The sequence below is a fragment of the Schistocerca nitens genome, chromosome 2, assembly GCF_023898315.1.
Source record: "Schistocerca nitens isolate TAMUIC-IGC-003100 chromosome 2, iqSchNite1.1, whole genome shotgun sequence".
Lineage (NCBI taxonomy): Eukaryota > Metazoa > Arthropoda > Insecta > Orthoptera > Acrididae > Schistocerca > Schistocerca nitens.
In genome coordinates, this window is record NC_064615.1 from 925,240,309 (window position 1) to 925,264,357 (window position 24,049).

General features: G+C 39.4%; 1 protein-coding gene across 1 annotated transcript in view; it reads right to left on the reverse strand.

Moving 5' to 3' along the window:
* The window catches only part of LOC126235454 (Down syndrome cell adhesion molecule-like protein Dscam2), a 289,196-nt gene that overhangs the window by 134,394 nt on the left and 130,753 nt on the right, over window positions 1–24,049 (reverse strand). The window contains exons 9-11 of the mRNA XM_049944177.1: window positions 16,774–16,920; window positions 14,381–14,536; window positions 9,698–9,837 (exon numbers count right to left, since the gene is read on the reverse strand). Coding sequence (XP_049800134.1) covers window positions 9,698–9,837; window positions 14,381–14,536; window positions 16,774–16,920 — 443 coding nt within the window. The remainder of the gene's footprint in view (window positions 1–9,697; window positions 9,838–14,380; window positions 14,537–16,773; window positions 16,921–24,049) is intronic.

Here is a 24,049-nt window from a genome sequence, read left to right on the forward strand (position 1 = left end):
TTGGTGATCCCTTGATGCCTCAGAACATGTCCTACCAATCGATCCCTTTTTCTTGTCAAGTTGTGCCACAAACTTCTCTTCTCCCCAATTCTATTCAATACCTCCTCATTAGTTATGTGATCTACCATTCTAGTCTTTAGCATTCTTCTGTAGCACCACATTTCGAAAGATTCTATTCTCTTCTTGTCCAAAATATTTATCCTCCATATTTCACTTCCATACATGGCTACACTCCATAGGAATACTTTCAGAAACGACTTCCTGACACTTAAATCTATACTCGATGTTAACAAATTTGTCTTCTTCAGAAATGCTTTCATTGCCGTTGCCAGTCTACATTTTATATCCTATCTACTTCGACCATCATCAGTTATTTTGCTCCCCAAATAGCAAAACTCCTTTACTACTTTAAGTGTCTCATTTCCTAATCTAATTCCATCAGCATCTCCTGACTTAATTCGACTACATTCCATTATCCTCGTTTTGCTTTTGTTGATGTTCATCTTATATCCTCCTTTCGAGACACTATCCATTCCGTTCAACTGCTCTTCCAAGTCCTTTGCTGTCTGAAAGAATTACAATGTCATCGGCGAACGTTTGCAGACATGCAGGTGGTGTATAAATTTGTTCTGGCATTTTGTGTTAAAAAATAAGAACGTTTCCGTAAGCTGAGGTGGTTTTCAAAATAGTTCACTCCCAACAGAAAACAATCACTTTTTGGTTCGTGAGCGAAAGATATTAATGACGTCTAAAGGCGTTGCCTGCTTTATGACTGTGATACAGAGGGTGGTACGGTGGGCTAAGCGATTGATATCGCTCTCGCTCAAACTGATTTCATACGGACTGGTCAGAGTTGCTCACAGAGATATAAGTAACTACGCTTACAGTAACTAACTTGATAAGGACAAGGAGTTTCTCCGCAGAATCCCCGAAGAAAGGAACATACGGAAAACACAAAAAGAAGGGACAGAATGACAGTACACGTGTTAAGTCATCAGGTAATTACTTCCATGGTAGGACAGGGAGCTGTAGTGGAAGGCAGATACTGGAATACATCCAGCAAATAACTCAGGACATGGTTGCAAGTGCTACTCTGAGGTGAAGAGATAGGCATCAGAGAGTAATCAGTGGGGGGTCGCCAGTAATAAGACTTACAAGAAGGAGCCTACTTTTAGTAATACTTATTCGGATTAAAGTGCAACAATTATTATTACAATTTTTATGACATTTTCTGAGCAGTTTAAATGAGTTATCAGCGCTTTAGTGAAGTACAATATTGTAGTTGCACGTTTTAGTGCATAAAACAGAAACGTACAAAGTATTCCATAATGCAGTAGGGTTAACTGCGCATAACTGATCTTTTATCTCCCTACATCACCTGTTCACAAACATGATTCTGCGACAGTCCGGTAATCTACAAACAAGTCGAAAACACTATTTCTCTTCTTATAACAATGAGCTAAGATATATAACATTAAGTAAAGGTGATTTTCCTTTGAATATAACGTGAAGAAGAGAACAGTAATTCCATTCTCATATTCTTCTGATGCATCGTTACTCTTATCCTCTATCAAAATATTACAGTTTCATTTAGGTGTATGGTTCTCTGGCTTCCAAATTCGGTGATTTGCTTCACGTCAGTCACTGTTAAACGTTGCGCCGTCAGGTGCATTATTGCTTCGGAAGTGATTACATTACCACGTATACCTGAAGACTTATCGAAAATATATTGCATAAATTCGACATGTAACGCAATGTAGACACGTGTATGTCCTTGACGTCGTTAATCCAGGGACAAGTAATCGAATGGCAACACATAACGACCTGAAGCTATTTCAAACAGACTACGGAATTCTTAAATGGCTCGAATGTAATAATCAGATTAAGGTTCCCGCAGTTAAACCAAAATTAAATGTCGATATTCTGACATTAGTTTTAAAGAATCGTAACAATTTCTGCTGCCAAGATCGCGTGTAGAGATCTTTTTGTTTTTCAGTGACCAGTTGTGACAAACTCTGACTGTCATCTTCAGGTCTACAGTAAACCAGGATAAAAAGTTACTATGACAAGCTGTGCATAATTTGACGACCAGAACATAAGTGAAAATACATGACAACCAGATCACAATATTATTTTACATACCTTTTGGAAATAATATTACTGTGCGTGAATTGCACAATAACTAACAAACACGTCAATTTTAAAACAAAAGCACCGCATGAGCTTACCAGATATATAAAAAGGTAAATAAATATTCTAAAGGACCATCAGTGAGCCCTGGAGTCGATGCGAGTTCGTCCGTGGAACCGTTATAGCAAGGGTCCCTCACGAAAGACTGAGCGGGCTTGCAGCGGAAGTTTCGATGGGCTGTTACGCGCCTGGTCAACAGGTGGCGGAGGTGAGCCATTACGTCGATTGTTAAACATTCATTGAAATTCAATATTGTACTCACTAGAAACATTGCCAGAGGAATGGTCATTATAAATGCAAAAATTAGCGTCTACAAACAACCATAATCATTTACGTAATTTTGCAAAGCAGGGCAATGAATGTTGGTTCACCTGATCGCCGATAGAGTTATGCCGTAAACTACGACATCCACAGCATATTTACACATGCAGATGAATTATCTTGTTGAAGGTAGCAATATATACAGATACGGTTCCTACACTTCAACGATAATCCACGAAACTAAATCGAAGACGTGTAATGCCAGAAACAGTTGGCTAAGAAGATGCTTGCAGACCAGACAACTTTAGGCTTACAGCTCCAACCCTGAAATATTCTGAGAAAAATAAAATTGACAGTAAAAGTAAAAGACATGTAACATACTCCGAAACTATGAGCTGCTACTATGAAGCACTTATGAGTAGAATAATATAGATATCAGAGGGCACTTATTGCGACATATGGCCTAAGAAATGTAACAAAATTATACTGAACAAGTAGCAGAAAAGGTAGGTGGACATTTTCATATGTTAGTCTCATATCCATTGTAAAACCACAATCAGTTACGACTATTAGGTGTATGGAAGCTGCTTTGGATTATCAGAGCAGCCAACATACAGATGTACTTATTATGAAAGTCGGGTATAGGGGTGTGCCCCCCTGGATTAATGCAGGAGATAAGGAATGACAACCTTGTTACACTAGACTGGACAACAAGTTTGGTCCACTGCCATTAATACACAACAATAAGCAGCAGTACTAAAAAAGATAAGAAATTGCATCCTATATACTAACCTATTGGTGGATTACATTAAGTACCCATCGGTAAACCTCTAAAAATGACCAACAATAGAGAAAAGTAGATGTAATCATTTTTCACCATTGGGCAGTATAGTCCTAAAATACATGAAAAAATTATTGTATTTTATCTCATAAGACACTTTGGCAGAGAATACAGAGACATTCAGGAACAATTATACTAACAGTGCACTACAGAAAAATATCAGTAATTTATCTATGGAGATATCCCTGTAATCATTGAGCCAACATTGGATAATGGTGCTAAAATACTTGAGAAGAGTATTATGTTCTACCTAATCAGACTTTTTGGCGAAAAATACAAAGGCATTGAGTAAATGTTATACTAAAGAGCATTATAGAAAACTAACAGTATCTTTTTCCAATAATGTAAATAAAAGAGGGTAACAGCCATGACACAATGTTTGGATGACCTTTCACATAGTATTACAGGTGATGGGACTAGAGGGCTGGTTGGGTAAGGTACTCTACAAGCATTGGTTTTTACCATCTCAGTACTACCAATGCTATAATGTGAGCATGGGTGGCTACGCACTGTTTAAATTTTTTTAAAAAAACTTTTTAATTTTTAAACACTGTTTTATTTTAAGTCAGAATCTACCATATATGAGTAGCATAGGTGGGTCAGCTCTGTGGGGTTAGGTGACACCTAAAAGTTTTATCTGTATAAAATACAGGATCACTATGATCAGAAAGCTACAATACAATATCCTTTCTTTCAGGAGTGCTAGTTCTGCAAGGTTCGCAGGAGAGCTTCTGTAAAGTTTGGAAGGTAGGAGACGAGGTACTGGCAGAAGTAAAGCTGTGAGTACCGGGCGTGAGTCGTGCTTCGGTGGCTCAGTTGGTAGAGCACTTGCCCGCGAAAGGCAAGGGTCCCGAGTTCGAGTCTCGGTCGGGCACACAGTTTTAATCTGCCAGGAAGTTTCAATACAATATAGATTCTTAAGTTGGCCAACCTAAAAATTACTTAACTGTTTCCTAAGTGAATGTGTTGCTCATAGTTATGAAGAAGACCGTTATGCACATGAAGATATGAAGACTATTATTTTACGAGATGGAAACATAGCATCAGCCATCTAGCATGAAAAACCTATCTTTAAAACTATTTGTTAAGTATGTCTTGTTATATTTGGAACGTCATATGTCACGATAAGAGCCCTCTCCTATCTATAGTATCCTACTGATAGGTGCTTCATACTAGCCACTCACACATTTGGAGTACGCCAAATGATATTTTATCGTTTATTTTTACTGTCAATCTTACTTTTCCATGATTGTTTCAGTGTTGAATCTGTCATTCTAAGGTTTTCTGCCCTGGTAGTACCTCTGTAGCCAACTGTTTCTAACAATATATTTAGTATGTTTGTATGACAGTGCCATCAGTTTAGTTTTGTGGATGACCCTCTAAGTGTAGGAACTATGTATCTATTGTAGCCTTGAACAAGATAATACATTTGCAGGTGTTAGTTGGTATATATATATATATATATATATATATATATATATATATATATATATATATATATATATATATAACGAATAGTGTAAGTCGGTATATATATAACGAAAAGTGTCACTTCATTTGTAAGTAATTCTTACAAAACTACAATTTTATTCCGATCTTGATGAAACTTTGCACACTTTTCCTTGAAGATAAGACTTCGCAATCTCACTTGAAACATATATGTACGAAACATATAAATTTGAAATTCACCAAAAACCTCTAAAAATTCTTAGCCGATTTGCGTCTACTTTCTATACGACACCCTAATTTATATTTTGGCAGCATATATTTTTAACATGCACTATATGTAAGTATATATATGAAATATATAAAAGGAGGAACACTGTTACCAGACATTTCGAAATGTATTTGACCAATTTACTTAAAAGTTCTTGGAAGATTTACTTCAAATTTGCGCATTCAGGTGAAGCAATGAAGAAAAGTATTGAAAAATTAAATGCCTAACAAACGAAATATATCGTGGCAATGAGACTGTAATCGCCATGATGAGAATAAATTGCAGTGACAATGCACGTCATGAAACTTCACTATATACCGGGACAAGCGAAAGCTGGAGAGTTTGACAGAAACATAATTTCAGACTCTTATTTGTTGATCAGTTGCGGTTGTTACATGCTACATATACCATAGAAGCATGGCCATTTCTACCATTACGCAAAACTAGGTGGCCGTACAGGGTGACAAAATTTTACGAGTGGCAAAGGGCGGAAAAATTAATTTCAAATGAGACAGCAAAAAAATTGAGCAAATGGGGATAACAACTGAAAAATGACTTAAAACGCCGAATTGTTTTGTAAAGAGTACGGAACAGTTACGTAATATGTAGTTACTTACTTTTAAGTAAGTAAACACAAGGTCACCACTACCTCAAAACTAAAGGAACCACTACTGAGCACGAAACGGAAACAAACATGACATCTGTTGAGCACTGTACCAAAGCACGTGCGCTGGGTTGCAATCATATTGCGATTTGATACCACACCTCCCTCAGTACAACTTTTTGTTTTGTCTCTACTGATCAACTTTAGGCACACAAAACATCCATGCCTCACTGGGATTCGAACCCGGACTAATCTCGGACGAATGATTAGAAGACAAACGCTTAGACCACTGCACCACTGTAGCGTCTACGTTAAATGCAAATAATGCACTATTTACTAATTTAAACGCAAGAGAGTAGACGCTGAAATGGATGACATTTATTCGTCATTTAAGGGGCTCCGGAAAGGCTCAAAATCATGAAAAGTTCAATTTTTTACTTTTTTGCGTTTTCTGAATCTGCAGACTATTACCTTTTAATAGATATATAATTTATTCAATTCCGAAGACTACAACTATTTTTAAATTTTTTTTGAAATGTGTTCTACATGGGCGTGACCCACTGTGGCGCTGTTAAACTGCTGTCAAATGGTGTTATTATTAACGTCCGTGTTCATCAGGTACATTTTAGTGATGTGAGATAAAGTATGTGTTGTGGCTAACCTATGATGGTTCAATATATATCGCTGGTGTGATTGTCGATTGTTTCATGTTTATTTACTCTGTCGTTATCTCGAAAATATTCGTAATTAATTCTGTTTCTTGAGTCTCTGTTTTGTTGAAGTATAATAATGAGTAAAAGTAAAGTTATTAGATATCCTCTGAAGGCTTTTAAGAAAAGGAGAAATGTTGGAAAGCCAAAGGTATGTGTTATTACTGTAAACAATAAAGACGATGAAAATCCCCAACATAGCTTGTGTCCCAAAGAAGAAGACAGTTGGTGTAAATATAACAACGGATTGCTAACTGGTGAAGTGTACACTCATAAGCATAGTCTGCCTCATGCAATAATGGAGGTGATAAAACCTATTTTCAGAGACTTAGCAGCACCTGAACTGTTGAAAAAGTGTATTCACGGAAAAACTCAAAACCCCAATGAAAGTGTAAATGGTGTTATATGGTCGAGAATCCCCAAGACTGTATTTGTTGGAATAGAAACACTTCACTTTGGTGTGTATGATGCTGTTGCGACTTTCAATGATGGCAACATTGTAAGGTGCAAGGTATTTAGAAATATGGGAATGAAGATAGGTTCTAACATGGTACGAGCGATGCTTGCTTTAGACAAGGAACGCCTTCGGGCTGCAGACAGGGCTCTAAAGAGTCTAGAAATACAAGCAAGAGTAAACAGGAGGAGGAACAAGAGGAAACTGGAGGAGGAGTTTGCAGAGGATGAAGATAATCCATCCTATGGACCTGGAATGCACTAAAAAGTTAATCCAATCTTTGTCGCTCGATTCCCAAAACTTTTATTTTCTCATACTAATTACATTTTTTCTAAGGATCTTCCAAACATATTTGTTTAAAACTTTCAGTAAATGTTACACAGTACCTTCTGCATAATTTAACACAGCCTTTTTCCAAAAAACTGTATATTTTTGAATATATAAATTAAAAATTGCAAAAAAATGTGAATTTTCATTACAATTGAAAAAAAATCATCTTTAATAACTGAACTAAAATTTTGTAAAATCCCTGTGTCAAGTTGTAGCCCATATTTCAATAAATAATCTGTAATAAGTTCAACTTCCTACCTCAAATACTTTGTGAGGAAAGATGTAATTTATACGCGTTATTTTAACATTGCAAGTATAGGGCGTTCCGGAGCCCCTTAAATATTTCAGTTAAAAAAGAAATGAAACAACACCAGGATTATCCACATGACATAGTTTGATGCTTCGGCACGTCTCCCACGAGAATAGCAAAATTTCTGAATTCAAGGAAGAATTCTTCACACTAGAAAGTAGTTCCACACATTTATTTTCCTACGATTAAAAAATTTAAATCATTCATGCGAAATTTGGTTGCACCGGTATATTCATTTGATATCTAGTTGAAAATGTTCAATTATTTTGGGAAATTCCAAAAATCGGGGACAAGAAACAAGAAACTGAGAACATTTTTCGTCCTTAATCAGTCTAAAAGGAACTGAGGACAGAGCATGAAAACTTCATATCAAGAAAATGAGGACGTATGGTCACCTTAGTTTAATGACTAAAAATATAATTGTAGATTTGTATTGTTGTGCCGTCGGATGGTGTTGGTGGTGGAGGGGAGGGGTGATATCGGAGGGAATGATGGTAATAAAACAGAAGAGGTGTCATTTTCCAATTCTCGTGGAACACATTGCAACATCCCTGCCTAGAAGTTAATTAGTCCATGTTTCACAGTTTTTTAATATTAAAATACGTAGTCAGGTCGTAGATATAGTACCAACAAAAGTTACTACATCGCTGGCTAATCAAAACATCGAACAGAGTATGAAATTTCTCGAACTGCGACGTAAACTATACAAACAGTTTTCGGTGTGCTCAGACACAGCCCTATTTTTAACAGTGAAAACGGAGTTGAAACAATGAGATACTTATCGAAAAATATAACAACAGATGGCGCAACTAATCATTTTTTCAGATGGCTTATTTTTGGAGTGAAAGTATTTCTAGCAGAGAATCAAGTGTATTGAAATGATAAAAGTATATATTTTACGGTTACACGTTACGTACATTATGCATTAGAGATATATTACTTTATTTTTTAATTTAAAAAGGCATCAAAGAGTAATCAGTGATGTAGTTGTTACTACTAAACTTCTGGATTGAAGTTGGTGTGTATTTACGAAAGTCAAAACCGGAAGCCTAGAGCCTGATTTTTTCGGATGCGGCAGGTGAAGACGTATTCCCTTCTCGAATTCCATTGATGCCCACTGATTCAAATAATCCCTTCGATTTAAAGCGATAGCAGTTTTCCATGTGACTTGCATTCACTGTGACTGTCAGCGAGGCCCTATGTTGAGAAATAATGTAAAGGCTAATGGTTGCATACGCTGAGACCGATAGATAATTTTTCCATTATTTTTATAGCGAGTATAATGTTTTATTTCGATGAATATTTAATAATCGACGTAATGGCTCACTTACGCGACCTGTTGACAAGGCGCGTAACAGCCCATCGACACTTCCGCTGCATGCCCGCTCGGGCATCCTGATGAATCTTAGCTATCACGTCTCCACTGACGAACTAGCATCGAATCCGAGGCACATGGTTAGTGATATGGATTTCTTGTTTACTATGTTATATGTATTGTGGCACTTGTGTTTCATAAATGGCGTGCGGTCTCGTTATGATTGTGCAATTCATGGACAATAATATTATTTTCAGAAGGTATGTAAAATAATATTGTGCTCTGGTCATTATGTTTTTCCTCTTGTTTAGTGGTTGTCAAGTTACACAGATTATCATAGTAGTGTTTTTCTCCTGGTGTATCGCAGATTCGGATATATCAGCTAGACTTTTTCACAACTGGCCATAGAGAAAATAAAAAGATCTTGGTAGCAAAAATTCTTGTATGTTTAAAAGAAACGATTACATCCTCCAAGAGGATGATACAGCCCCAGGGCTACTTTATTTCTGACGAAAAAGTTACTGGACTGTATGTGGAATTTGAAGAAAAGCATTTTTATAGCCATCAGCCGTACACATTTACACAGACGTTGGCTGTAAAAATGACTTTTTTTCACATATTTAACGGCTGCAGCAAGTTACCAATATAATACAATAGTGTGTGTGGGATGTTTACGTGAAATGGCGTCATGGCAAGACATTGCATAAATACGCACATACACAAATTATCACACTAAATAAGAAGAAACAGTCTAAAGAGAGACCGAACAAATAAACTTCTTAAAAGATAGGCACAAAGCAACAGCAGTGATGTGTTGAATTGTAAAACGTTTGACAAACATGTGTAGTACGACTTTTCAAACATGTGATTAAAACAGGAACACAGTACAAATTCTTCTACGGGAATAAAATTTATGAGTATAAAAAGTGGGTCCTGATGCCCCAATGTGGGAACATACTACTCACCAAAGCGGCTCCATCAAGTGATCGAATGTATATCTTGTACTTTCTAATAACCCCATTCGGAAATGCCGGCGGTTTCCATGAAAGAAGGATTGTCCTAGTGTCCATTACAACCGCTTTAATGTCGTCTGGTGGACTAGGAACTGCAGGAAAAGAAAGGATTTATTACATTCTATAGTTAATGATACGAAAATTAATGCATATCTTTTTTTCTTCACAGTAAAACGATATCAGTGGGCAGGACTGCTTTAATCAAAAGTCGCCATATCAAAGGACAGGGCTGCTTTAACCAATAGTCACCTTCTGAATAAATACTCTATCTGATCAGTGGTATCCAGACATATAGTGTATTAGCAGACATTAGTACGGTGTGTGCCCACCTTTCGACCTTATAGTGGCTTGAACTCTGATAGCACAATATCAGTGAGTTGTCTGAATATCTGCGGAGGAATAGCAGCCCATGATAGCTCAGAAGCCGAAACCAGGGAAGGTAGTGATTTTATTTTTATACTTGACAATTACAACCTATTACCAGAAAAGTTCAAGTAGGTCACATAAATCACATTTTCCTGTACTCTAATAAACTTATAAATTGACAATTTATATCTGGTACTTAACATTTTAATGCAATAATTACTTCTATTACTACGGAACTACAATAAAATCTTAACCAGTTACCCAACTACCAATACTACTATCAGAACTAAAGAATATGTTCTGCTTTTTTTCATTTATTTTGGTGAATTTAACCTGTAGATGGTTATTTCCTCTACTGGACCCGATCCCATAGTATTCTGGCCAACAAACATTGACTGCTCGATTCCTTGGGCATCGGGCAGCACGTCAGTAATCGTTTCCGCTATAACAAGCAATTTAAATAGTGATGTTGGACGCTGGTGCCTAGGGCGGAATTGACATTCTAACTTATCCCAGTGGTGTTCAGCTGGGTTCAGGTTGGGAGTCTGTGGAGGCAAGTCCATTTCGTGAATGTTGTTGTCCACAAAACTTGGCCTCACAGATGCTAGAATACGACAGGGTGCGGCGTAATTTAATGTTGTGTGAGCCTCACTGCCCCTTTTTTTAACTAATTTGTGTCTGATTTTATTCTGAGAAGCCCAGTAATGTATGTAAATACCGTAAATGTAAATGTAATTGAAAAAGTACTTGAAATGAAGCGCAGCTGGACAGCAACAAACTCTTTAGCGCGCAATCCCTGCAACGACAGTAGCTGTGAATCTTTGAGTATGGACTGTAAGAAACAGACAATTGATTTATTAAAAAAAAGAAGAGAACTGTTAATCTGTACCTTGTGGAAAGAGGACGTGTTGCTACGTCGTCGCTCAGAACGTATTGTTATATTTTTACTGAAAATTGATATTCTAGTGATAAAACCGTATTTGTAAGAGTTGCCAAACGTTTATGTATACAAATTTTCTGGAAGTGACGAACAGAAATATCTGGTTTTTGGAGAAGGAGGTGAACTTCATTGTCGTCGGCGTCTATGAATCCACAGAATTGTAAGTGTACAAAGTTCACTAAAATAAAGGAAAAAATGCATTCTCTATAGTTTTCATTCAATAAGTAACAACCTCTCATTATTTCGTAATTACAATAACTGGATTATGTTGTTGTACAATAGTATGGTGCTGAACCCCACTGACCAATTCTGATGTAGCAGGATGTGTAGTTTGAAGGAAGTTTGTGTGTTAAGCAATCTCCTTTTCTCACGAAAAGCAGATTGCTGTTTGATCTTATTTACTTACAACAGTGATCCCTTAGGTAAGAAAAGCTACGAAAACATGGGCTCAAAACTATCCGCAATTCGGCCAAGTAACTAACAGAGTCGTATTTTAAACTTTAAAGAACAATAACTTCCTCCAAATTGTAATATGTCACCAACTGGTGCAGAAGCTGACCATTGAAGGAGGCAGCAACAAAAATTCAGGTACCAGTTACGACTTAAAGTAAAAATCTCAATCAAAAATCAATCTCTCTGTCTCTCTCTCTCTCTCTCCAAACACATATATAAATATTCATATTATTAAAAAAAGTCATTTTATAATACTGATACATACAATCATCGTCACCAGACTACTCTTCTATTGTACGCTGTAAACATTGCTGTAATACGTATTCGTATACTTTGACATTTATTTTAGCCTTTTCTTAAGCACAGTGAAGGGGCCACGCCCTAACCACGACAAACACCCGCGCATAGTAAAACCACCACCTCTATGAATCACTGTTGGCATTATAGATGATTGCAAGTAACGTTCCCCAGGCATTCTTTAAACCCAAACCCTTCCATTGGATTGCCACAGTGTATAGCGTGACTGATGACTCCGAAACCACTCGTTCATAGCAGTCCACTGCCCATTGGCGTCGCTGTTTGAACCACCTCAAGCTTCGCTTAACATTAACTACTGACATGTGTAGCTTATGATGAGCCGCTTGTTTCGACGTAACGTCAAGCGCGGGCACGTCGGTCAAGAACGTTACAGCAGAGAGGTCTGTGAGATGACGTCAGCCAATAGTACGCTGACCTAACCCTCTGCAGGAGGAGACCGAGACGCGAGCGGGATATAGGCCAAGATAATATAAGCGCCGCGCCACATGGCCACGGCCCAGATGAAGACGAGCCGTTCTAGGAACGCTACCGCAGTAACCTAGGAACTACATTGCTTCGCTCGTATTACGAACTGAAGAGACTTGTCCGCCTGCTTAGCTGGGTGGTTACGTGCTTGCCTCCCATGCAGCGGGCCCGGTGGACTGGGTACTGTGTTGACCTCATCATCATTTCATCCTCATCACCGGCACGCAAGACGCCCAATGTGGCGTCGACTCAAATAAGACTCGCACTCTGCGGCCGAATTTCCCCGAATGGGGCCTCCTGGACAACGGTGCCATACGCTCATTTCATTTCAAGAGACTTCTTATTTATCTGTCGCCATTTGCTTGTGACACCACTACAAACTGTCAGTATTAAGTATTGGCATTTATCTTATGCAATAAAAATCCATTAATACGATCGGCTTGTGCTGTTGTTTAGCGATCCGAGAAAGCAGGTTTCCCAGGCACCCTATATTACAAGGGGCAACGGCCTTGCCGCAATGGATACACCGGTTCCCGTGAGATAAGTTTAAGCGCTGTCGAGCGGGGCCGGCACTTGGATGGGTGGCCATCCAAGCCGCCATGCGCTGTTGCCGTTTTCCGGGGTGCACTATGCCTCGTGATGCCAATTGAGGAGCTACTCGACCGAATAGTAGCGGCTCCAGTCAAGGAAAACCGTCATAACGACTGGGAGAGCGATGTGCTGACCTTTCGTCTATCCTATCCACATCCTGCACCGAGGATGACACGGCGGTCGGACGGTCCCGATGGGCCACTTGTGGCCTGAAGATCGAGTGCTATATTAGACGAGTAGGCAGGAACAACACTGCTCAATTATTTTACCCCATTGTTTTCTACACCCTTCACAAAGTCATTGTACTAGTGGAAAGTCAATCTCACTTTAGAACTCACAAGTGGCAAAGTTTTACAAACATAGTGATCATTGCTCGACGGTCCCTGACGCTCAGTACAAATAGTATACCGGGACATAGTTTAGATTTGGTTATTGCTTCGCTTTTCCGCTTCGGTCACCTCATCAACACTCCAATTTGGCAGATTTAGCAGGGTTGAATTGTCCCTGAAAGATTTGTTACTCAGGTGACTTTCAGTAACTAGTCCACAGTTTCTTACCGCTTCTCTACTGACAACTCAATTCTCAGTGACCTCTTTTATGACGGCGCGTCCACATCTCGTCACATCTACATCTACATCAACATTTATACTCCGCAAGCCACCCAACGGTGTGTGGCGGAGGGCACTTTACGTGCCACGGTCATTACCTCCCTTTTCTGTTCCAGTCGCGTACGGTTCGCGGGAAGAACGACTGTCTGAAAGCCTCCGTACGCGCTCGAATCTCTCTAATTTTACATTCGTGACCTCCTCGGGAGGTATAAGTAGGGGGAAGCAATATATTCGATACCTCATCCAGAAACGCATCCCCTCGAAACCTGGCGAGCAAGCTACACCGCGATGCAGAGCGCCTCTCTTGCAGAGTCTGCCACTTGAGTTTGCTAAATATCTCTGTAACGCTATCACGGTCACCAAATAACCCTGTGACGAAACGCGCCGCTCTTCTTTGGATCTTCTTTATCTCCTCCGTCAACCCGATCTGGTACGGATCCCACACTAATGAGCAATACTCAAGTATAGGCCGAACGAGTGTTTTGTAAGCGACCTCCTTTGTTGATGGACTACATTTTCTAAGGACTCTCCCAATGAATCTGAACCTTACCACCAATTAATTTTATATGATCATTCCACTTCAAATCGTTCCGTACGCATACTGCCAGATATTTTACAGAAGTAACTGCTACCAGTGTTTGTTCCGCTATCATATAATCATACAATAAAGGATCCTTCTTTCTATGTATTCGCAATACATTACATTTGACCACATGCAGTGGTCAATTGCGCGCTATGTAGGGCTGTCCGAATACTTTTGCTCAGATAGCGTAGGTCAGATACAGGAAAGTCACAGTTTCGCAGTCGCACGATTTTTGTTCCGCCCTACGTGTTATTAGCTTTAGGTAGCGAGTGTTAGGGTAGTGTCAAAGGATGCACTAACATGGAGCGTACCGTCCTCCCAGGTCCTGCAGAAGACGGGCTCGCTGGGCACGCCGTCGCCGGCAGCGGTATAGGCGCGTACCTCCAGGCTGTAGTTGCAGAAGCGCAGCAGGCCCGTCACCTCCAGCTTTGTGTCCTGCGTAGAGATCTCCGAGGGAGCCGACACGTCTGTGGGAAATGCCGGAGCGTCGTTAATGTGACACCAGTGAGGTCGCAGCATGTGCGGGTCTAGCGTTCCATGCTTGTCGCTTCAAATACACTCTTTTTTTTTTAAAAAAAAAAGAAAGAGAGGAGGAAAGAAAAGAAAGCACCACGAAGCAATTATCTGAATGGGACGGAAATCCTGAGAGTTATCGTGCCAAATTCTGTCCGACTAGTGCGTAAGATTATCATTCTTTATCCCAGTTACCCATCGAATAATTATCTCTGTATAATTACTGGGTGGTCCATTGATCGTGACCGGGTCAAATATCTCACGAAATAGGCGTCAGACGAAAAAACTACAAAGAAAGAAACTTGTCTAGCTTGAAGGGGGAAACCAAATGGCGCTATGGTTCGCCCCCTAGATGACGCTGCCATAGGTCAAACGGTTATCAACTACGTTTTTTTACATACGAAACCCAATTTTCTCTTACATATTCGTGTAGCACGTAAAGAAATATGAATGTATTAGTTGGACCACTTTTTTCGCTTTGTGATAGATGGCGCTGTAATAGTCACAAACATATGGCTCACAATTTTAGACGAACAGTTGGTAACAGTTAGGTTTTTTTAAATTAAAATACAGAACGTAGGTACGTTTCAACATTCTATTTCGGTTGTTCCAATGTGATATCTGTACCTTCGTGAACTTATCATTTCTGAGAACGCATGTTGTTACAGCGTGATTATCTGTAAATACCACATTAATGCAATAAATGCTCAAAATGCTGTCCGTCAACCTCAATGCATTTGGCAATTACGTGTAACGACATTCCTCTCAACAGCGAGTAGTTCGCCGTCCGTAATGTTCGCACATGCATTGACAATGGGCTGACGCATGTTGTCAGGCGTTGTCGGTGGAACACGATAACAAATATCCTATCCGGGGACATATCCGGTGAGCGTGCGGGCCATGGTATGGTGCTTCGACGACCTATCCACCTGTCATGAAATATACCGCTTCAACCTCACGCGAGCTATGTGACGGACATCCATGATGTTGGAAGTACAGCGCCATTCTGTCATGCAGTGAAACATCTTGTAGTAACATCAGTAGAACATTACGTAGGAAATCAGCATACATTGCAACATTTAGATTGTCATCGATAAAATGGGGGCCCATTATCCTTCCTCCCATAATGCCGCACCATACATTGACCCGCCAAGGTCGCTGATGTTCCACTTGTAGCAGCCATCGTGGATTTTCCGTCGCCCAGTAGTGCATATTATGCCGGTTTACGTTACCGCTGTTGGTGAATGACGCTTCGTCGCTAAATAGAATGCGTGCAAAAAATCTGTCATTGTCCCGTAATTACTCTTGTGCCCAGTGGCAGAACTGTACACGACATTCAGAGCCGTCGCCATGCAATTCCTGGTGCAGAGAAATATGGTACGGGTGCAATCGATGTTGATGTAGCATTCTCAACACCGACGTTTCTGAGATTCCCGATTCTCGCGCAATTTTCGCGATTAGCCGCGACAGCAGCTAAAACACCTACTTGGGCATCATCATTTGTTGCAGGTCGTGGTTGACGTTTCAAATGTGGCTGAACACTTCCTGTTTCCTTAAATAATGTAACTATCCGGCGAACGGTCCGGACACTTAGATGATGTCGTCCAGGATACCTAGTAGCATACATAGCACACGCCCATTGGGCATTTTGATCGCAATAGCCATACATCAACACGATATTAGACTTTTCCGCAATCGGTAAACGGTCAATTTTAACAAGGGTAATGTATCACGAAGCAAATACCGTCGGCACTGGCCGAATATTACGTGACGGCACGTACTTATACGTTTGTGACTATTACAGCGCCATGTATCACAAAGCGAAAAAAGTGGTCCAACTAAAACATTCATATTTCTTTACGTACTACACAAATATGTAACAAAAAATGGGGGTTCCTATTTTAAAAAAACGCAGTTGATATCCGTTTGACCTATGGCAGCGCCATCTAGCGGGCCAACCATAGCGCCATGTGGTTTCCCCGTTCAGGGTAGATGAGTTTCGTTCTTTTCAGTTTTTTTCTTTTGATGCTTATTTCGTGAGATATTTGGCCCCGTCACTATCAATGGACCACCCTGTATACTAGTTCATGACTTATACCCTTCTCTTGAAATGACGCTGGAGTGGACATTGTGGCGGGCGCATGAAAGGTGGGAACGCTTATGACTCAGAAGAAGAAAGTGTGAGGCTCACCGTCCCATTCGGCGAGCGGCCTGTAGAAGAGGCGGTAGCCCAGGAGGCGGCCGTTCAGCTTGTTCTCGGGCGGCGGCTCCCATTCCACCAGCAGGCTCTGCGGGGACGCCGCCACGCACTGCACACCCAGCGGCGCCACCTCCGGCACTGCAACAGGTGGCCGCCAGTTTCAATCACCTGCTGTGCTGCCCCCACGCCAACACTGCGTGTCCGCGAAACAAGCTCTGCGTCTACATTTACACACATACACCGGGACCAGTACCGTTGCTATGTGTCTTGCCGCCCTGGGCAAAAATTGCTCCTCTTTTTTTACCACCATCCCCCTCCCCCCTTTCCATCACCACGAATAATATCCAACGGTACAAAAATGCAAAACTCATAAAACTGACACCTGACATACCCGATTGTGAATTCAACAAATAGTTCTAGCTGCAAAGTCACCAAAAAACTGAATGAAACACTCAAGAAAAACTGTAATTCCCAACATGTTACTCGATAAAAAACACTTATGAGTAGATTGACAGCATCAGAGACATCACCATACGCAGTTGAGCACACTTTGCATCCCTTGACACACTCAAATTATACACCAACATACCTATAATAGACACATTCCTAATAATAAAAAATGACCGTAACAAATCATGGAAAGCTAACTAACGTAGAACTCTATGAGCTGATGGAGTTCTTTGAGTTAGTTATGTCTCACAATTGCTTTACCTTTAACAACAAAATATATATATTCAAAATGACGTTCTGGCTGACATGTAAATCAGTGGTCCAGAAAACAAATTCTTTAGAGCAAACCAAATAGAAAAAGACAAAATCATTTGTTACAAACGATATATTGATGACACCTTGTTGCTATAAGATGGGACAACCACTGATAGTGACACCATAGCTGATAAACGTAATAATTCTTCATGCCAAAATACGGTTTACTGTAGAACATCAGATTCACTCTGGAATCAACTTTCTTGATCTGAAAACCACAGCAACAAACATAAGGTCCAAATATATAGGAAACCTGCATCAGAGGCCATAATTAACAATGCATCATGCCACTCAAATAAGCATAAACTAGCTTTCTTTAAATCAGCACCCAACCAAATAAACAAATTCAAGCTGAACACACTATAAAAATTAAGAAATTAATATTTTAAAAACAACGGAACTGAACAATGCTTATGATACAACCACAGATGATAAATTAGATGATAAAATTAAATCCAACGAAACAACAGCAACAAGCCAGCCCTCATCAGCAGAAGAAACCAAATATATCTGTTTGCCTTTTTGCGGTAACATCTCAAACAAACTCGCTAAGCTGTTCAAACCACACAATGTTAAAATAAGTTTTCACATAAACAACAAAATATAAAACGAAATAATCGATAATATTAAAAGACACATCACATCCTTTCACACATCTGGCATACATAAATTAACATGCGATAGTTGCTCCTGCTACTACATAGGACAAACAGCAAGGAGCTTTGAAACACGATACAAGGACCACTCTGATGTACTCCGTCTAAACAACTGAAATAGATCCACGTTCGCCAGCCATCTGACAAAAAACCAACCACCATATCCTACACGATGTATACAAGGGAATAAAGACGGACCTTCTTGAATAATTAGAGATTTTCACTCACAAACACAAAACAGTCCACACCACTTAAACGCACGAACAGAATTAGCTAAGAAACAAAATACCCGCAACGAACACACATGCACGCACGCACACACACACACACACACACACACACACACACACAATCCCACCTCTACCCTTTTCTCTCTCACTCACTCTCTCTCTCTCTCTCTCTCTCTCTCCCTCCCCGCCTCCATACCCATCTCTTTCTCTAACTACAAAGTCTCTCCCTCTTCTTTCTCATTCCGCACCCCACCCCTCCTACCACACCCTACCAAATGCCCACATTACTTATTAACTTTAAATTAACCACTAACTTGCTAACCTCAAATGTCGTACGCCTAGTTCAGTTAATATATCAAGCAAGAACATAGCTGTTTAAAATAATCCCAGCACCCATACTCTTAATTGTAATATAAATATCATCTAAAAGTCTAGTTTCATACACATTGTAAATTGCACATATTAATTTGCAGCTCAATTTCTACTAATATAAGTTAATTTGGCTTTTACCTTTCCTGGAAGAAAGACACAATTTTCATCAATGCGAAAAAATAGTAATTTAAGTTACTTTGGAATATATATTCCCTGCAAGTAAAATATAACCTTCAACAGTGAGAGAGTTGACGAAGAACATCTTTGGTTCAGATGAGATCTTTGAGCCTGTAGTTTAATCACAGTCTTTGGTTTGTGTAAAATTTATAAGACGTGGAATTTGGTGTCTGTGGCAAAGTCTCTGAATTCTATTGTGTGATAGCAACTCGAAAGCATGAATAATGTTTTCCAAAGTGCTACACGTAACAAATATGTATCTGCAGAATCTATTAACCGTAAGTAACACCTTTAAATAGAGTAACACGTTTTAAATATTTCATGATAGTGTATCATCTGTACTACATTATTTGCTGTCATTTTCTACCTTGCCACAGATACACAACAAGCCACGCGCAGCTACAACAACAAAGCTCTAGGCAGCTCTCAACCGGTCATGGTTTACTGAAATACATCTATATAAAAGGGAAATTGGTTGTGGTAAGTTCAGAAAAACTTATCATATTACAGGTGCAGTGTTCCAAATTCACAATGGATAAAGGTTCCACAATTAATTGTTCACTGCCTCTATGATGCTCCTCAAATGTCACAGTATTCCTTACAAACCTGCAAAAATACGTCAGAAAGGCAAAAAACTCCAATGTTCACTTCAAATTGGTGATGAAAACATTTTGGACTCCTGAACAAGTACTCTAATGCTATTTTGATGCCTAAAGCCTAAAGGTATGGGACCTATTAAATACGCAGGTAAACTTATTACTGAATACGGAAATGAGTATAGTGAAAATATACTCACCATAAATAGTAAAAAACAAAAATTTGATTATGAAATATGATAAAAAAATTTTATCTTAAATACTATTATGCAAAACTTGTGACATTAACTACTTGTTTATGCTCTTGTTGTTTCTCATCAACGTTTATAGTTCGTACTAAGTATAACTTTGGTTTAAGACACAAAAGTGCCTCATATTGAATATTTTTCACATCTATGATGCTTTTCAAGTGGCACAATGTTACTTGTAAAACTAAAATGTCTGCAAAAACATGTTATCAATGCAAAACGAGCAATTTTTATTTCAAGTATCTGCAATGCTATCTAAATGCATACAGACCTTATTTCGCTAAACAACTACTAAATAACACCAGTATCATATAAAAATATGTTATGTGAAAACACACACACACGCAAATAATTTATCCAAAAAGAAAAACTGAGCGAAACCATATAAGGAAGGCAGGAAGGAAGAAGGTGTTTCGATGGTTTTATTGCGGTGTAGCACATGAACTGCTTTTCTTTTTACGATATATACAACGAGAAGTCCTTTTATGTTTAGATACATATCACAACCAAAGATGATGACAAGAGCTGAAACATCTCCAAAAGGAGGTGGTGCAGAAGACAAAGTCGATATCTCATATAGACCCATTGACTTGGCGGACCTTGCGAGATCCATGGACCCTCCAATTAAATATTTCCACATCTAACGTCTGTATTACTTATTAAAATACACGCTACTTCCACGTTTATCGTAATGCATACTACTATAAAAAGACAAGTCGTTGTTTAATGTGGTAACCAAAAATCTGGAAAAGTTAACCGAACCGTTTCTTGACCGATCCGTTTCAACCTTACAATGCCGAGGACCCGAGCTGTGTTCAGCAGCAGACTGCCTTCTTTATTGGGCCCGGCCGGCGGATGGTTGAAGCAGGAACGAGGCAATCTTTTAAGGATAGAAACGGCAACCACATGACAATACGGCCGAGTAGCACTCGCCAGAAAGATCGTGCGTGTTTAATGACATGCGTGGATGCAAGATCATGAAAAATGTATTAGAACTGCGTGGTTCAGAGGCCCATTGCCATCTTACGACAGCGAAATATGGTATATATTCTAACGTATTAATGTGGAATCAATATACGCTGGAAAAAGTAGTTCCAAATTTTTCCAGCAGGTCTGGAGTTCTGAATACAGGAAAGACGCACGAAATGTTTCGATGTGTAATGGATTTGGAAGGGGTCGTGGATAGAAAACGTCAAACAAGTGAGACAAGCAAAATGATGACTTTATTATCAACCGTCTCTTACAGAATTTGCTTAATATGATCACCGGAGATACGGACGAGATGCTGCATCGGTAAAACGCCGCGATCAACTATTCCTTGCAACAGTTCCGGTGGAGTCTGAATAAAGTGTTCCTATGTACTGGCCTTCAGATTAGGTGGACTAACGTGTTCCTGGTAAACGTGTCTTTTTAGATGTATCCAGAGTCAAACGTCACTCGGATTCAGACGAGGTGATCCCTGGATATAACATGTTCGTGGATGGTTGCATTAAGCAGAAGCTTGGTCGAGCGACATCTTGCATGAAAACAATTTTTCGGCAGAGTTGCGCTCTTCCAATGTAGGAATTATACGCTGTGCAAGGAGGTCTTCATACGTCACGGTACACATGGAGTCTCTTCAAGGAAGGACGGACAGCTAATACAGGTGTTTATGAATTCGTACCACGCGGTTTTATACGGCGAGTGCTTAACACGCGGTTTAACAGTACCCCAAATTCGGCAGTTCCTTGTATTCATTGTATTCGGTAGTGCAAAATGGGCCTCGTCACTGCACAGAATATTGCCCGGCCACATGTCATCGATTTAGATCCGTGCCAGAAATCGAAGAGCAGATTCATACCATTGCTACCAACCATCAGGTTTCAATTGCTGGACTGTCGGGATCTTATACGGGGACCAGTGTAAAACAGACAGCAAAACTTCTCGTACTGCTGACTACGGGGTGGAAAATTCTCGTGACACTGCGTGGTAACTAACACTACTCTGGACACGTGCTGCATAATCAGTTACAGCAACAGCAACCCCCTCAATAGCTTCTGTCTGGATAGGAAGCCGTCCTCGTCCATTTGCCACACAAGCTCACTTGTGTTTTCGAATTTCATTATCACTTAATTTGAACCAGTTAATGACATCGGACCTCTCCTCATATCATTCAATCGGCGACACTCTCTCAATGCGGCTGCGTAGCTGCGACCGTTCGTATGAAACAGCCCATCTTTCCTCAATAGCTATACTGTTCACCCACATTCTGGCTTGTCAAATGACAGCGTGGATGTCATACTGTCATACAAACAGTGTACAGTGCCAGATTTCCAACTTGTGGTCAAAACTGGAACTAAATTTTTCAAGGCGTAAATCGGGCGACCTATTAAGGGGTGTAGGACGTCTAAAACTTAAAAAGAACTCGATTTTTCAAAAATATGGCTATTTTGTAGCGGACATCTACCTGAACAGCCTGATGTATAAAACATAGGCACGTTATTTGGTCTTAAATGTACCAAGATACAACGCCACACCCCTTTACACAGCATTCTTCTGTCATACGTGAGGGTATTTCACTCTCTAGAATTCATATGTTTGTATTTGCGCTAGAGATTAATGATACATAAAACAAAGGACTACTGATACCGATACCTTCTCTGCTGCTATCGGCATGCATTGGTTTTATAGCTGGTTTTGTTTGTTCTCCGTTTCTAAAGGCTTGCAGTGTGAATAAAAGGGAGAGGGCGACTGACGCTTGCAGAAATTGACACGCTTGAGACATATTATGGCCTGGCAGTAAAAACGAGCACAGGGGACTTGAAAAATATGAAGCAAGCAGTTTGGGCCTTACACTTCCACAAAATGCCAACAGGCAATAACCCTATCGGCAACTTGTGCCCATAAGGAAGTGAAGCTTGGTACGGCTAGCAAAGGTCAATTGCTGGTGGTGAATAATATCATCAAAGGAATCCTCTACCAATTGCTATAATGGAAGCCCTCTAACTTATATTCAGGGACCTTGCAAATGAAAACTTATTGAAGAAATGTCTTCATGGCGGTAACAAAAACTTAAATGAAAGTTTTAGCCAACGTGCATGTGGAAGACTGCTAAAAACCGTTTTTGTGGGAAGAAATGCACTTACTATTGGTGTTTACAATGCAGTTTCATGTTTTAATGATGGTGTGCAAAGCAGAAAATATCTTTTATAAAAGATGGGAATCAAGCCCGGAGTGAACTTTATCAAAGCTTCGTATGCGATAGACAGAGAGCGTGTAGTGAAAGCAGACAAATCATTTTTGGAGATGATAAAATCAAAATAAGTGCATCATAGGAATGTGAAAAGTAAGAAAATTGATTTAGAAAATGAAAAAGACCCTGCCTATGGTGCTGGACAGTTCTAAAAGAATGCCAAATACAAGCAAAAACCTCAACGGCGGTTTCCCGCAAAACACAAATTTCTGTACTTAGGTACACGACTTGTAACATCGAAAATAAATATCTCATTACTTTCAAACTTGGTATGCTTATTGAACACAAACTCCTCAATGCAAAACTCTAGAATTTTTCAGATCTATTAGAAACTGTGGTAACAATTGAGATACAAAACTATAAAATTTGAGTGTTTCTCTAAACATGAAGTTTAAAGGGGATAGGACGTCAAACGGGCCGACTTCGAGCAGGAGAGGCATCACAGGACATTTTAATTTCCAGTGTCTACAGTTTTACAAATAAATTCATAAAACTTTGTCATCATCACCAGGAAGAATTCAGGATTCACACTCATTGCAGTGAAAGTTCGAAAACATAACCCCATAATTTTTTTACGTGTGAAATTTCATCATTTTTTCACTTACTAATGGCTGCATTTGTTGCTGTAGGTATACTTTTCTTCATAAGTTACAGAGATTCTTCGATGAATTTTGCACAGCATACATACCATGCTTACAGGTGTATGAAACTCTAGAATTTATTTAATTTATGAAAAAACGAATGATCTGTTGTATTTTTAACTTCATGTTTAGAAAAAACACGATTTTTTAGTTAATTAGCTCAATTTTTACCACAGCTTTCAATAGATTTGGGAAATTCTAGAGTTTCATACACCTTTAAGTATGGTTTGTGTGCTGTGCAAAATTCATCGAACCATCTGTCTTACTTATGAAGAAAAATGTACCTATAGCAACAAATGCTGCCATCAGTAAGTGAAAAAAATGATGGAATTTTACATGTAAAAAAAAAA